The 14,763-nt window shown below is 45.7% G+C and overlaps 1 protein-coding gene across 2 annotated transcripts; it reads right to left on the bottom strand.

The window, feature by feature from the left end:
• Window positions 1-309: 309 nt before the first annotated feature.
• On the bottom strand, window positions 310-3,924 carry LOC120025233 (haptoglobin-like). 2 transcript variants are annotated; one of them, XM_038969712.1, is made up of 5 exons: window positions 3,790-3,907; window positions 3,412-3,460; window positions 3,158-3,296; window positions 1,925-2,193; window positions 310-1,743 (listed from the first exon to the last, which is right to left on the bottom strand). In XM_038969712.1, the coding sequence occupies exons 4-5, from the start codon at window positions 2,174-2,176 to the stop codon at window positions 1,168-1,170; spliced, it is 828 nt and encodes a 275-aa protein (XP_038825640.1). In that variant the 5' UTR covers window positions 2,177-2,193; window positions 3,158-3,296; window positions 3,412-3,460; window positions 3,790-3,907; the 3' UTR covers window positions 310-1,167. The 2 variants fall into 2 exon arrangements, with proteins under 2 accessions (XP_038825640.1, XP_038825639.1); XM_038969711.1 differs by lacking the exon at window positions 3,158-3,296 and having other exon boundaries at window positions 3,351-3,460; window positions 3,790-3,924.
• Window positions 3,925-14,763: the final 10,839 nt, after the last annotated feature.

Genomic DNA, 14,763 nt, shown 5'->3' with positions numbered 1-14,763 from the left:
ATATGTCAGGGCTATGCTACGTCAAGGCTGTGATATGTCAGTGCTATGCTACGTCAAGGCTGTGATATGTCAGGGCTATGCTACGTCAAGGCTGTGATATGTCAGTGCTATGCTACGTCAAGGCTATGCTACGTCAAGGCTGTGATATGTCAGGGCTATGCTACGTCAAGGCTGTGATATGTCAGTGCTATGCTACGTCAAGGCTGTGATATGTCAGGGCTATGCTACGTCAAGGCTGTGATATGTCAGTGCTATGCTACGCTATGTCAAGCTGGCACCTCTACAATACTTCAACTCAAGAGATCAGGGTTGGGGAAAGTACCGTAAGGTACCATTTATCATCAAAGAGGATTTTTCAATTTTCTAAATGGAATTTCAATTCACTTCCTTCATTGAAATTAAATGTATATGGTTGAGATTATCATCACGTTATGCATGTGATATCTGAGATATATCTTGTTGAAACTGAACAAATTGAGGTACAGCAAGCTGCTCCAAAGCAAGAAAGCTATTAACTAGAGTTGGGCTATGATGACAAGCCTTTTGTCATCTGTATTTAAATGATTCACTAACCAGGAGTTAGTGACTCATTCCCCTGCTGGGAGGGAATCTAGACCCTCGTTTATGCAGCTCTATTTTAGAACAAGTTATTTCCTTCTTGGGTGGTTTTCATTAAAAATCCACTTAAAAATCCTTCCTGGTTGACAAAGGCCGTAGAAATCTAGTGGCTAGAATCTCATCACAATATCCTCCTTGACCAGATAACATCTTGTCCTTAATAATTCCATCACTTAAATGAACTTTAAAATCATCTCAAGTCCTAGCTGTAGCCTACTTGTTTTAATGGCTCTAACATGCTCTCATCTTACAGCTTGTGAGATTATCTAAAACATGTTTCCCAGCATTCTAATATGAGTTGAAGAAAATGTGAATAAAAGTTGTAAGGTGAAACATCGGAAACAAAACTTCTTAAGAGAGATTAATTGATTGAAAATCCTTTGAAATCAACATCGGAAGACATACTCAATCAGGCGGGGACACACACTCAATGAAAGTCATAACTTGAGAGAGTTTTACAAGATCAAGGCAGAAAATGACTTTGTTAGCAAAGGCATAATGGAGATTATAAGCCCCGGCTCTCATATCTGAAACTGTGCTGAGTGGAGGCTACAACTGCCTCGAATACATCTCAGACATTACACTGGAGCGGAGACTGGCTGATGTCTCACTGTCGCCCCTGAGGACACTGTTGATCCAAGGCATGTAGGCAGAGAGCTTCATGTAGACAGCGTATTTCTCCCTGGCACAGGCCTTATCGAAGGACAGGATCCCTATAGCATACACTCTGCTGTCTTTGGGGTCCTGGACTGCCAGGGCACTGCCTGCATCCCCAGAGCACACATTCTCCTGGTACTTGCTGGCTCCAGTACAGAACATGTTGTCGTCTATGGTTGGAGTCCCGCTCAGCACTTGGCCACCGCGGTTGTACTCCGCCTTACAGAAGCCGTGCGATACCACAGGCAACACCAGGTGTTTCAGTGACTCAGCGGGGGTGAAGTGGACCCCCCAGCCCCAGCCTGTGATGATGCCTTTCTCCTGGGCTGCCTCAGCTAGGTCCTCACCCCTCTCAGGCAGAGGGATGGGCATCACATCCTCGCTCAGTGTGAATGGCTCCTTCAGCTGAATCAGAGCCAGGTTGTTGTCCCAGTCTGACACGTTCTGGAAGCCTGGGTGCAGAACCACCTAGAAGGGGGAAGGGAATAATTCATAGGACCTCTTTTTGATGATCTACTGTATTTGTGCTCTGACTGCCTGTAAGACTGAGAGAGCCCAGTGATGAGAGCCCAGTGCAGTTCTGCTTGCTGAAAATAGTGAATTGTCTGAATATTGTTTGAAAGAGATGGTAATGGGCATACTAGCTCACCTTTTCTACAGCAACTTCTTTGGAGGCATTGGCTTGGGAGCGTCGCGTGATGCCTAGGTACACCTTGGGGATGATTGGTTCTTTCCCCTGGGTGTCCTGCCTACTCTTCCTGACAAACAAGTTCCTGCCAGCGGTCAGGACCCAGCGGTCAGAGATTAGAGCTCCCCCAGCGAAGCCCCCGTTCATGACGTTTTTACTCAGGTAGACCATGGCCTGCCAGGGGACATGAGGGGCCAGAGTGCCCCCAACCATACGCCTGAAGCGCAGGTCTGGGCAAGAAACACAACAACATTATTTGTATACAATCTATACATTTAAAACACTCCCATCTCCCTCGCACCACCTAGCACATACTGCTGTGCAACTCAAACACAACTGTAAAAGATTATTGCAGAAAAATGAAATGTGCCTCAATACAATTCCAGCCTTAGTTTCAGTTTGAGTTTGAGTTTGCTCAAATCAGCACTATTCACTTGAATACACACAGCATTTGGTAATAGCTTTGTGGAACCTTGACCTGAAGCAAAGTAAATTCATGAATCCTGAAGCTCAGTAAATTCATGAATCATCTACTATTATCTGAAAAAGTAAGTGTTGTCATGACTTGAGCCAGACAAGGCTAGCTTTCACAGAATTACCTTGGGGGTCACAATACGCAGAAACCTAAATGAGGATGGAATTAGTGTCGTTTCTCTTCTCAAACGTTTTCCTTGAAACCCTAGATGATTTCATGCTCTGTAGATTTTCCTAATGACATATCTTACCATCCAGCTTGGAGGAAGCTGAGACTGAGGATCTCTCCTTTCTTTCCTCCCTGCTTCCCTTCTCTTTGATCCCTGTCATCTCATGTGTGTCGCTGCTGAATCGATTTTTAAGATAATCAGGATAATAGCTGTGAGCCGTGAGACTTAACAAGGTTCTCACTTGAAAGTGATGGTGACATCCTCATTTTGGCCACAGCTACTGTATTCTCTTCCTCTTACAGAGGCCAACAGGATGAATAGAAACAGCTTGTGTCTGCTAAGCTCAGAGTAGCCTGAGGGGAGCCACAGTGAATATTGGCTTCAGAACATCCGATGAGAGTGACAGTGTAATTGAAATGTGAGTGATATCCTTACACGAACCAGTCACAATGGGCCAGCAAATATAATATGTTTTGGAAATAGAAGAATTGCACGTGTATATCCAATGTTTTTGGCGATATTCTGCATCAATGGAGTAACCAATACCCACCTTAACATAGACATGGGATAAGAAAGGGTGTCAATGCTCCTTGGTCTTGTTTTTGTTTGAAAGCGTTTCCTCTCTCCATTCAGAACATTTAATCCCTCTCACTTTGTTGACATTTCAATCTAAATCAGAAGAAGTAAGCCTGTATTGGCATAAAGCAGGGAGTTGGTTATGTTTCAGTTAGATAGATATTTACCTGAATCGCCTGAGATCTCATCAATTGCATGTGATTCTTGGGTTTTGATTTTGATTCTGACCTGAGCCAGACAGACACAGGAGGCTGCGAGGAGCACTGCCAGGGATGACCTGTGGACAGAAGGAACACATGAGTACAGTACACACACACAGAGCCAACTGACAGACAGAGCCCAAACACTCACCAGTACCACAGCTAACTGTTCCTTTACTTAGGGCTTCTCGGGGCTTGCATGTTTACCTATATTTAGAAAATGTCTCTAGCTAGAGCAGTTTGAATGTTTTTTTGAAAGATTTAAGTAGCTGCATTTCCCTGCCATATTACAAAGATCCTTTGTTCAAAGACATTTCAGAGATTTATTTGGATTGGTACTGCAACGACAACAATTGCCAGGCAACTAGGGTTTTGTTGAGGAAAGAATATGAAAGGTATAACATACCACATTTTGATGGAAATATCAGTATATCAGTTTGTATGTTGAGCTGTGTCTCCTCTGTAAAGACGATGTACTCCGTGAGAAGTTATGGGACCAAGGCCTTATATCTGCTGAGGAGAGAACTCACCCCCTGTCTGCCCACCCCTGGGAATTCTGCTGGACACAGCTTCAATTCTGATTCCCGAAAATTGGAGAGATTGCAACATCTCTGTTCAGCGCCAACCCATTATTGGGACCGTGTCTAAACCCTAACCCTGACCCCATCTGGAGCTCAGCCACAGCCAACGAGTATCAGAGAAGACCATCTGAGGGATAAATCATTTCATAGGGTAGGAATTATGAAACCAGAACAGAACACAGCACATCTATAATGTGTGTGTCAGTTTGGTTTATTGAAAGTTAATGAGGTGCATATAAATGCCGCATCAGAGTGTGTTATTTAAAAAAATGTGGTTACCATCAGAATCCCCAAAACTTTTTCTTGATTATGTTATTTGGAAAACCCCAATTAAAAAGTTGTTGTTGAAGTTATTGTTGACTCACATTTGCTGTTTATGACTCACTTTGGTAACACTTTACTTGACATCCAGCGTCATAACACGTTATGACACAGATATAACCAGGTTATAATATGTCATAACAGCTGACATAACTTGTCATAACCTGTTATAATATGGTCATAACACTGTCATGACACATATTTAGACCTGTTGTGACATGTATTGTGTTATTTCATGGCTGGTTATGACACCTACATAAGAGTGTCAAAACCCACAATACCTACCACACAAGGCAAAACATTCCATTATACCATAGCCTACATGTCAACAGTATGTTCATGTTATATATATTAACCCCAATTCTTTGTGGCTGATGACTGATTTCAGGAGCAGGACAAGACACCCTCTTTTTTACTGATATAAGGGCATGTACAGTTGAAGTCGGAAGTTTACATACACCTTAGCCAAAGTACGTTCATCTCTAGGAGAAAGAACGCATCTCCTTCCTGAGCGGTATGACGGCTGCGTGGTCCCATGGTGTTTATACTTGCGTACTATTGTTTGTACAGATGAAAGTAGTACCTTCAGGCGTTTGGAAATTGTTCCCAAGGATGAACCAGACTTGTGGAGGTCTTGGCTGATTTCTTTTGATTTTCCCATGATGTCAAGCAACGAGGCACTGAGTTTGAAGGTAGGCCTTGAAATACATCCACAGGTACACCTCCAATTGACTCAAATTATGTCAATTAGCCTATCAGAAGCTCCTAAAGCCATGACATCATTTTCTGGAATTTTCCAAGCTGTTTAAAGGCACAGTCAACTTAGTGTATGTAAACTTCTGACCCACTGGAATTGTGATACAGTGAATTATAAGTGAAATAATCTGTCTGTAAACAATTGTTGGAAAAATGACTTGTGTCATGCACAAAGTAGATGTCCTAACCGACTTGCCAAAACTATAGTTTGTTAACAAGACATGTGTGGAGTGATTGAAAAACAAGTTTTAATGACTCCAACCTAAGTGTATGTAAACTTCTGACTTCAACTGTACGTGATAAGCATATCTGGCTTATATGATTATGATGGTCATAATGCTTCTTGACAGTGTCATAAAGTGTATTTTCTTAGTCCAAGTGAAGTGACACAGGATGGTCATAATGCTTCATGACAGTGTCAGAAAGTGTATTTTCTACAAGGTATTTAAAAGATGATGAAAAAACATAACTGTAAAGAATTCATTACAACAACAACAAAGTATTTAAGAAACAAACTTTTAAATGAAAAACGTTATTTGAATAAATGTGCATGTTGACACTCTTATGTCTTAACCAGCCATAAAATAACACAATATATGTCACAACAGGCATAAATATATGGGTCATGACAGTGGTATGACCATGTTATGACAAGTTGTGTCAGCTGTTACAACATATTATGACATGGTTATGACACTGGGTGTAAAGTAAAGTGTTACCCTCACTTTTCAAGAAGAATAAAATGTGCTTGCCTTTGAAACATCTGGAGGGAAACATTTACTTAGTGTTTTTGAATTTGTTGTAAAGGATCCAAGCTTTTAAAATAACAGCTTTGCGAAATCATGTGAATTCCACTTGGCTGTTGACCGAGGTACAAAGAACAGGTAGCCTAGTCGAGTATAGTTGAGTAAACAAATAGTCTGTCCTTTTGCCAAGCTTCTTGGCTCTCAACAACATTAGGAAAAATCCAGCCTTGCAACTAAATAATATTCTGGTGTTGGGGAAAGAAATTGAAGGATTAAGTGACTTTCTTCCACTGGGAGATCTGGTCATTATCTGATGTATTCAATTCTGAGTTTGCATCCCAATATTACACTTTATATACATCATGGAAGACTGAAATATAACAAAACTGTTAGACATAGAAACACCGGATTTTCTGCGTAAAAAAATAAAATAACGTTTATTAATGACTCAATGATGAAAAATATGAATATCACTCCACCTGTGAGGCCACTAGGTCATTTGACTGCAGGACAGGGCTACTACCACATCCCATTTGAAAGCACCTTCTGACATGTATTAGTGTGCGATCTCATTCTTATGGCCACTCATTGGAGTGGAGTAGTTTGTTCATAACCATCCTCCTTTAAGTCCGTGCAAAAGTAGTTTGCAATAGTATCGATTAACTGTAAAATGAGAGGCTTTCATTGACAAAGAGAAAAAAAGCTGCAATGCTTTGTAACAAAGAGGTGAGGGTATAACGTACAGTATGTTGTCGTGTACTTATATTACTGTAGATCTAGGGATTGATGGTGACTGAACAGTATCATGTACCTCATCAGTGTAATTACAGCATATAAAACAGCCATATTGTTAATAGGAACTGTGTCAGGGTTAACGAGTTAGCAGATTGTCTCTCAGATGCTCTCATCGGTATCATTCATTCATGTCTCTGAAACAGGTGGGCGGGCTAGCATAATACAATGACTGATGCAAGGACAGAGGGATGGATGCCCTGCCTGCCTGCCTGCCTGCCTGCTTGCCTGCCTGCCTGCCTGCCTGCCTGCCTGCCTGCCTGCCTGCCTGCCTGCCTGCCTGCCTGCCTGCCTGCCTGCCTGCCTGTTTGCCTACCTGCCTGCCTGCCTGCATGCATGCCTGCATGCCTGGCACTGTAATGCTGTTGATGTCTCTGAACTGTCATGCTCTTAGTGCCTGATGTTACATAAGACTGGTAACGTCATTGTGGCTCTATGTCACACTCTCACAACCACTGACTGTCCTTAGGCCTTGTGATTCCAGACTGGAACCTGTGTGTTGTGTTGGGTATCACACTACAGGACAGGATATGATGTACAGGTACATGTACAGATAAAAACAGCCATCTGCCAGCAGCCATTTCATTTAGCGTTTTCACGTGTGTATGTGTGTGTGTGCGTGTGCGTGTGCATGTGCATGTGTGTGTGCGTGTGTCAAATAAAATGTTATTTGTTATATGCAGTGAAATGCTTACTTACAAGCTCTTTCCCAAAGATGTAGAGTTTTAGATAAAAAGATTAAAAAACACATGAGAAATAAAACACACAAGCATGAAGCTATATACAAGGAGTACCAATACCATATTAACGTTCAGGGATACGTGGTAATTGAGGTAAATATGTACATGTAGGCAGGGGTAACATGGCTAGGCATCAGGATATAATAATAAGAGTGAAAAGTAGCAGCAGCGTATATGATGGGTGTATGCGTGCGTGCGTGCGTGCGTGCGTGCGTGCGTGCGTGCGTGCGTGCGTGCGTGCGTGCGTGCGTGCGTGCGTGCGTGCGTGCGTGCGTGCGTGCGTGCGTGCGTGTGGATAGAGACCTGTAAGTGTGTGTATATAGCCAGTGCAGGTAGAGTCAGTGCAGATAGTCCATACAGATAGTCCGGGTAGCCATTGATTAGCTATTCAGCAGTCTAATTGCTTTTAAGATAGAAGCTGTCTCGGAGCCTGTTGGTCTGAGACCCGTTGCTCCAGTACCGCTTGCCTGACGGTAGCACAGAGAACAGTCCATGGCTTAGGTGGCTGAAGTCTTTGGCAATTTCCTGGGCCTTCCTTAGACACCGCCTGGTATAAAGGTCCTGGACGGCATGGAGTTCAGCCCCACTGATGTACTGGGCTGTCCACACCACCCTCTGTAGAGCCTTGTGGTCGAGGGCGGTGCAGTTGCCATACCAGACGGTGAAACAGCCAGTCAAGATACTCTCAATGGTGCAGCTGTAGAACTCCTTGTCACGATCGTCTTGACGTGGAAGAGAGGACCAAAACGCAGCGTGTGAAAAGTACATCTTTTAATAGATGACGAAGACGTAACACGAATACTTAATCAAAACAAAACAACAAACGACCGTGAAGCTACAAACGTTAGTGCATACACAAGCTACAAACGTTAAACATAGACAATTACCCACAAACACCTAAAGCCTATGGCTGCCTTAAATATGGCTCCCAATCAGAGACAACAATAAACAGCTGTCTCTGATTGAGAACCAAACCAGGCAACCATAGACTTTCCTAAACACCTACACTGAACACAACCCCATACATACTACAAAACCCCCTAAACAATACACACACCCTAAACTAGACAAAACACACAAACATCCCCCATGTCACACCCTGACCTAACTAAACTAATAAAGAAAATCAATATAACAAAGGCCAGGGTGTGACACTCCTTGACGATCTGAGGGACAAATCTGTCTTTTTAGTTATTGTTTTTGATTTGTTGTTGAAACAGGGAGCCTCTGGCAGCGTAGTCAAAAAATTGGAATGATGTCAGAGGGGAAAAAACTGTGTTGGTTGTTTGCAGTAACTTCTTTGTTGTTGTAATATCCCAAACAGACGTGGCAGTTTCACCAATTAAGGATTCCAGCTGTAGCCCTTTCCCGCAGTCAAATGACCTAGTGGCCTCAAAAAGGAGGATGGTTATGAACAAACTACTCCACTCCTACGAGTGGAGTACTTTTGTTTCAAAGTAGATTTGTTTGACTACCAAGAAACACTCTGTGTGACACAGATTTGGTCCACTGCATTAAAAGATTTTTAAAGCAGGAGAAAGAGACGAGTTGGTGCACTGTTACCAACCTTTACTCTTCAGCTGTTCTCTGTATGGTTGCACTTTCACGTTGCTGTACTATGCATTCAGCATCCTCTCTACTTTCGCTGCAGCACAAATCAGGATAGCTATGTCTGTCTATACAAAGGTCTTAGTCACGAATGTTTCAAACTATTCCCGTTGATTCAATCACTGCTATTCAATAGGGAATCAACAAAGGTTTACACCACACATTGATTGCCAATGAGAACTGTCCCTTTGAACCAGGTGACTCATATGCCTGAGTCATCTGTGATCATATAACATTCAAAACCTCCTTAGATCAACAAGTCACATAGTCTTGAATGACACCTACAGGAATTTTGTAACTCTGGACGTCATTCATTTCTTCTATATTTTATTTTGAAAGAATATTTCAAATCCATTGCTCTGAGTCATAAGAGTTCATTGTATTTCAGCTGAATTCATTGTATTCACAAGTGATGCTCCCATTGAGGAGCCTCTCTATCTACGTAAATAGTGCAGTGGAGTCAGGCAAGTTGGCCATGGACTTTCTTTGTTTGGCACGGTCTGTTTCACCAACCCAAAAGCTACTTGAAACTTTACGTCTTTTAGTTTGAATGACTCCTCGGCAAAGATACAATCCCGTCAACAGTTTAATTCATAGATCTGTTTCTTCAGAATGCAATCATTTATGATGTTTACGCATTTGATGTCATGTTTTGTCTTTTGATTATCATGTCTTGTCCCTGTGCTTCCCTTCCATTTGTCTCCCTCTGCTGGTCTTAGTAGGTTCTTTCCCTCTCTCTTCCCCTCCCTCTCTTCCTCTCTCGCTCTCTCTCTATCGTTCCGTTCCTGCTCCCAGCTGTTCCTCATTCTCCTAACTACCTCATTTAATCTTTCACACCTGTCCCCTATTTTGCCCTCTGATTAGAGTTCCTATTTCTCCCTCTGTTTTCCGCTTCTGTCCTTGTCGGATCTTTGTTTGATGTTTGCTGTTCCGTGTCCTGGTTCCGCCCTGTCGTGTTTTTGCCTTCATCAGATGCTGCGTGTGAGCAGGCGTCCTGGTTCCGCCCTGTCGTGTTTTTGCCTTCATCAGATGCTGCGTGTGAGCAGGTGTCATCTAAGATATATCCAGGAGTACCGTTTTGTTTAAGTTTGGAATAAAGACTCTGTTTTTGTTAAGTCGCTTTTGGGTCCTCATTCATCTGCATAACAGAAAGATCCGACCAGTATGGACCCAGCGACTACGGATTCTCGCAACACTGCCATCGAGATCCAGGGAGCAATGCTCGGCAGACACGAGCAGGAATTGTCTGCTGCTCGTCATGCCGTTGAGACCCTGGCCGCTCAGGTTTCCAACCTCTCAGGACAGTTTCAGAGTCTTCGTCTCGTGCCACCTGTTACTTCCTGGTCTTCCGAGTCTTCGGAACCTAGGGTTAATAACCCACCATGTTACTCTGGGCAACCCACTGAGTGCCGCTCCTTTCTGACCCAGTGTGATATTGTGTTTTCTCTCCAGCCCAACACATACTCACGAGAGAGAGCTCGGATCGCCTACGTCATATCACTCCTTACTGGTCGGGCTCGGGAGTGGGGCACAGCTATCTGGGAGGCAAGGGCTGAGTGTACTAACGATTATCAGAGCTTTAAAGAGGAGATGATACGGGTTTTTGATCGTTCAGTTTTTGGGAAGGAGGCTTCCAGGGTCCTGGCTTCCCTATGTCAAGGTGATCGATCCATAACGGATTACTCTATAGAGTTTCGCACTCTTGCTGCATCCAGTGACTGGAACGAGCCGGCGTTGCTCGCTCGTTTTCTGGAGGGACGTCACGCTGAGGTTAAGGATGAGATTCTCTCCCGGGAGGTTCCTTCCAGCATGGACTCTTTGATTGCACTCGCCATCCGCATAGAACGACGGGTAGATTTTCGTCACCGAGCTCGTGGAAGAGAGCTCGCGTTAACGGTGTTTCCCCTCTCCGCATCTCAACCATCTTCTCCCATCAGCTCAGAGACTGAGCCCATGCAGCTGGGAGGTATTCGCATCTCGACTAAGGAGAGGGAACGGAGAATCACCAACCGCCTTTGTCTCTATTGCGGTTCTGCTGGACATTTTGTCATGTCATGTCCAGTAAAAGGCCAGAGCTCATCAGTAAGCGGAGGGCTACTGGTGAGCGCTACTACTCAGGTCTCTCCATCAAGATCCTGTACTACCTTGTCGGTCCATCTACGCTGGACCGGTTCGGCTGCTTCCTGCAGTGCCTTGATAGACTCTGGGGCTGAGGGTTGTTTTATGGACGAAGCATGGGCTCGGAAACATGACATTCCTCTCAGACAGTTAGGGAAGCCCACGCCCATGTTCGCCTTAGATGGTAGTCTTCTCCCCAGTATCAGATGTGAGACACTACCTTTAACCCTCACAGTATCTGGTAACCACAGTGAGACCATTTCCTTTTTGATTTTTCGTTCACCTTTTACACCTGTTGTTTTGGGTCATCCCTGGCTAGTATGTCATAATCCTTCTATTAATTGGTCTAGTAATTCTATCCTATCCTGGAACGTTTCTTGTCATGTGAAGTGTTTAATGTCTGCTATCCCTCCTGTGTCTTCTGTCCCCTCTACTCAGGAGGAACCTGGTGACTTGACAGGAGTGCCGGAGGAATATCATGATCTGCGCACGGTCTTCAGTCGGTCCAGAGCCAGCTCCCTTCCTCCTCACCGGTCGTATGATTGTTGTATTGATCTCCTTCCGGGGACCACTCCCCCTCGGGGTAGACTTTACTCTCTGTCGGCTCCCGAACGTAAGGCTCTCGAGGATTATCTGTCTGTTTCTCTCAACGCCGGTACCGTGGTGCCTTCTTCCTCTCCCGCCGGAGCGGGGTTTTTCTTTGTTAAGAAGAAGGACGGTACTCTGCGCCCCTGTGTGGATTATCGAGGGCTGAATGACATAACGGTTAAGAATCGTTATCCGCTTCCCCTTATGTCGTCAGCCTTCGAGATGCTGCAGGGAGCCAGGTTCTTTACTAAGTTGGACCTTCGTAACGCTTACCATCTCGTACGCATCAGAGAGGGGGACGAGTGGAAAACGGCGTTTAACACTCCGTTAGGGCATTTTGAATACCGGGTTCTGCCGTTCGGTCTCTCTAATGCTCCAGCGGTCTTTCAGGCATTAGTCAATGATGTACTGAGAGACATGCTGAACATCTTTGTTTTCGTTTACCTTGACGATATCCTGATTTTTTCACCGTCACTCGAGATTCATGTTCAGCACGTTCGACGTGTACTCCAGCGCCTTTTAGAGAATTGTCTCTACGTGAAGGCTGAGAAGTGCGCCTTTCATGTCTCCTCTGTCACTTTTCTTGGTTCTGTTATTTCCGCTGAAGGCATTCAGATGGATCCCGCTAAGGTCCAGGCTGTCAGCGATTGGCCCGTCCCTAAGTCACGTGTCGAGTTGCAGCGCTTTCTCGGTTTCGCTAATTTCTATCGGCGTTTCATTCGTAATTTCGGTCAAGTGGCTGCCCCTCTCACAGCTCTGACTTCTGTCAAGACTTGCTTTAAGTGGTCCGGTTCCGCCCAGGGAGCTTTTGATCTCCTCAAGAAGCGTTTTACATCCGCTCCTATCCTTGTTACTCCTGACGTCACTAAACAATTTATTGTCGAGGTTGACGCTTCAGAGGTGGGCGTGGGAGCCATTCTGTCCCAGCGCTTCCAGTCTGACGATAAGGTTCATCCTTGCGCTTACTTTTCTCATCGCCTGTCGCCATCGGAACGCAACTATGATGTGGGTAACCGCGAACTGCTCGCTATCCGCTTAGCCATAGGCGAATGGCGACAGTGGTTGGAGGGGGCGACCGTTCCTTTTGTCGTTGGGACTGACCATAAGAACCTTGAGTACATCCGTTCTGCCAAACGACTTAATGCACGTCAAGCTCGTTGGGCGTTGTTTTTCGCTCGTTTCGAGTTCGTGATTTCCTATCGCCCGGGGAATAAGAACACCAAGCCTGATGCCTTATCCCGTCTCTTTAGTTCTTCTGTGGTTTCTACCGACCCCGAGGGGATTCTCCCTGAAGGGCGTGTTGTCGGGTTGACTGTCTGGGGAATTGAGAGACAGGTAAAGCAAGCGCTCACTCACACTGCGTCGCCGCGCGCTTGTCCTAGTAACCTTCTGTTTGTTCCTGTCCCTACTCGTCTGGCTGTTCTTCAGTGGGCTCATTCTGCCAAGTTAGCTGGCCACCCCGGTGTTCGGGGTACGCTTGCTTCTATTCGCCAGCGGTTTTGGTGGCCTACTCAGGAGCGGGACACGCGCCGTTTCGTGGCTGCTTGTTCGGACTGCGCGCAGACTAAGTCAGGTAACTCTCCTCCTGCCGGTCGTCTCAGACCGCTTCCCATTCCTTCTCGACCATGGTCTCACATCGCCTTAGACTTTATTACCGGTCTGCCTTCGTCTGCGGGGAAGACTGTGATTCTTACGGTTATCGATAGGTTCTCTAAGGCGGCACATTTCATTCCCCTCGCTAAGCTTCCTTCCGCTAAGGAGACGGCACAAATCATCATTGAGAATGTGTTCAGAATTCATGGCCTCCCGTTAGACGCCGTTTCAGACAGAGGTCCGCAATTCACGTCACAGTTTTGGAGGGAGTTCTGTCGTTTGATCGGTGCTTCCGTCAGTCTCTCTTCCGGGTTTCATCCCCAGTCTAACGGTCAAGCAGAAAGGGCCAATCAGTCGATTGGTCGCATTTTACGCAGCCTTTCGTTTCGAAACCCTGCGTCTTGGGCAGAACAGCTCCCCTGGGCTGAGTACGCTCACAACTCGCTTCCTTCGTCTGCTACAGGGCTATCTCCGTTTCAGAGTAGTCTTGGTTACCAGCCTCCTCTGTTCTCGTCCCAGCTCGCCGAGTCCAGCGTTCCCTCCGCTCAGGCTTTTGTCCAACGTTGTGAGCGCACTTGGAGGAGGGTCAGGTCTGCACTTTGCCGTTACAGGGCGCAGACTGTGAGAGCCGCCAATAAACGTAGGATTAAGAGTCCTAGGTATTGTCGCGGTCAGAGAGTGTGGCTTTCCACTCGTAACCTTCCCCTTACGACAGCTTCTCGCAAGTTGACTCCGCGGTTCATTGGTCCGTTCCGTGTCTCTCAGGTCGTCAATCCTGTCGCTGTGCGACTGCTTCTTCCGCGACATCTTCGTCGCGTCCACCCTGTCTTCCATGTCTCTTGTGTCAAGCCTTTTCTTCGCGCTCCCGTTCGTCTTCCCTCCCCCCCTCCCGTCCTTGTCGAGGGCGCACCTATTTACAAGGTACGGAAGATCATGGACATGCGTTCTCGGGGACGTGGTCACCAGTATTTAGTGGATTGGGAGGGTTACGGTCCTGAGGAGAGGAGTTGGGTTCCATCTCGGGACGTGCTGGACCGTTCTTTGATTAATGATTTCCTCCGTTGCCGCCAGGGTTCCTCCTCGAGTGCGCCAGGAGGCGCTCGGTGAGTGGGGGGGTACTGTCATGTTTTGTCTTTTGATTATCATGTCTTGTCCCTGTGCTTCCCTTCCATTTGTCTCCCTCTGCTGGTCTTAGTAGGTTCTTTCCCTCTCTCTTCCCCTCCCTCTCTTCCTCTCTCGCTCTCTCTCTATCGTTCCGTTCCTGCTCCCAGCTGTTCCTCATTCTCCTAACTACCTCATTTAATCTTTCACACCTGTCCCCTATTTTGCCCTCTGATTAGAGTTCCTATTTCTCCCTCTGTTTTCCGCTTCTGTCCTTGTCGGATCTTTGTTTGATGTTTGCTGTTCCGTGTCCTGGTTCCGCCCTGTCGTGTTTTTGCCTTCATCAGATGCTGCGTGTGAGCAGGCGTCCTGGTTCCGCCCTGTCGTGTTTTTGCCTTCATCAGATGCTGCGTGTGAGCAGGTGTCATCTAAGATA

This window comes from Salvelinus namaycush, chromosome 30, assembly GCF_016432855.1.
Source record: "Salvelinus namaycush isolate Seneca chromosome 30, SaNama_1.0, whole genome shotgun sequence".
Classification (NCBI taxonomy): domain Eukaryota; kingdom Metazoa; phylum Chordata; class Actinopteri; order Salmoniformes; family Salmonidae; genus Salvelinus; species Salvelinus namaycush.
Note: the sequence above shows the minus strand (reverse complement) of the source record. Positions and strands in the feature narration are given on the sequence as shown.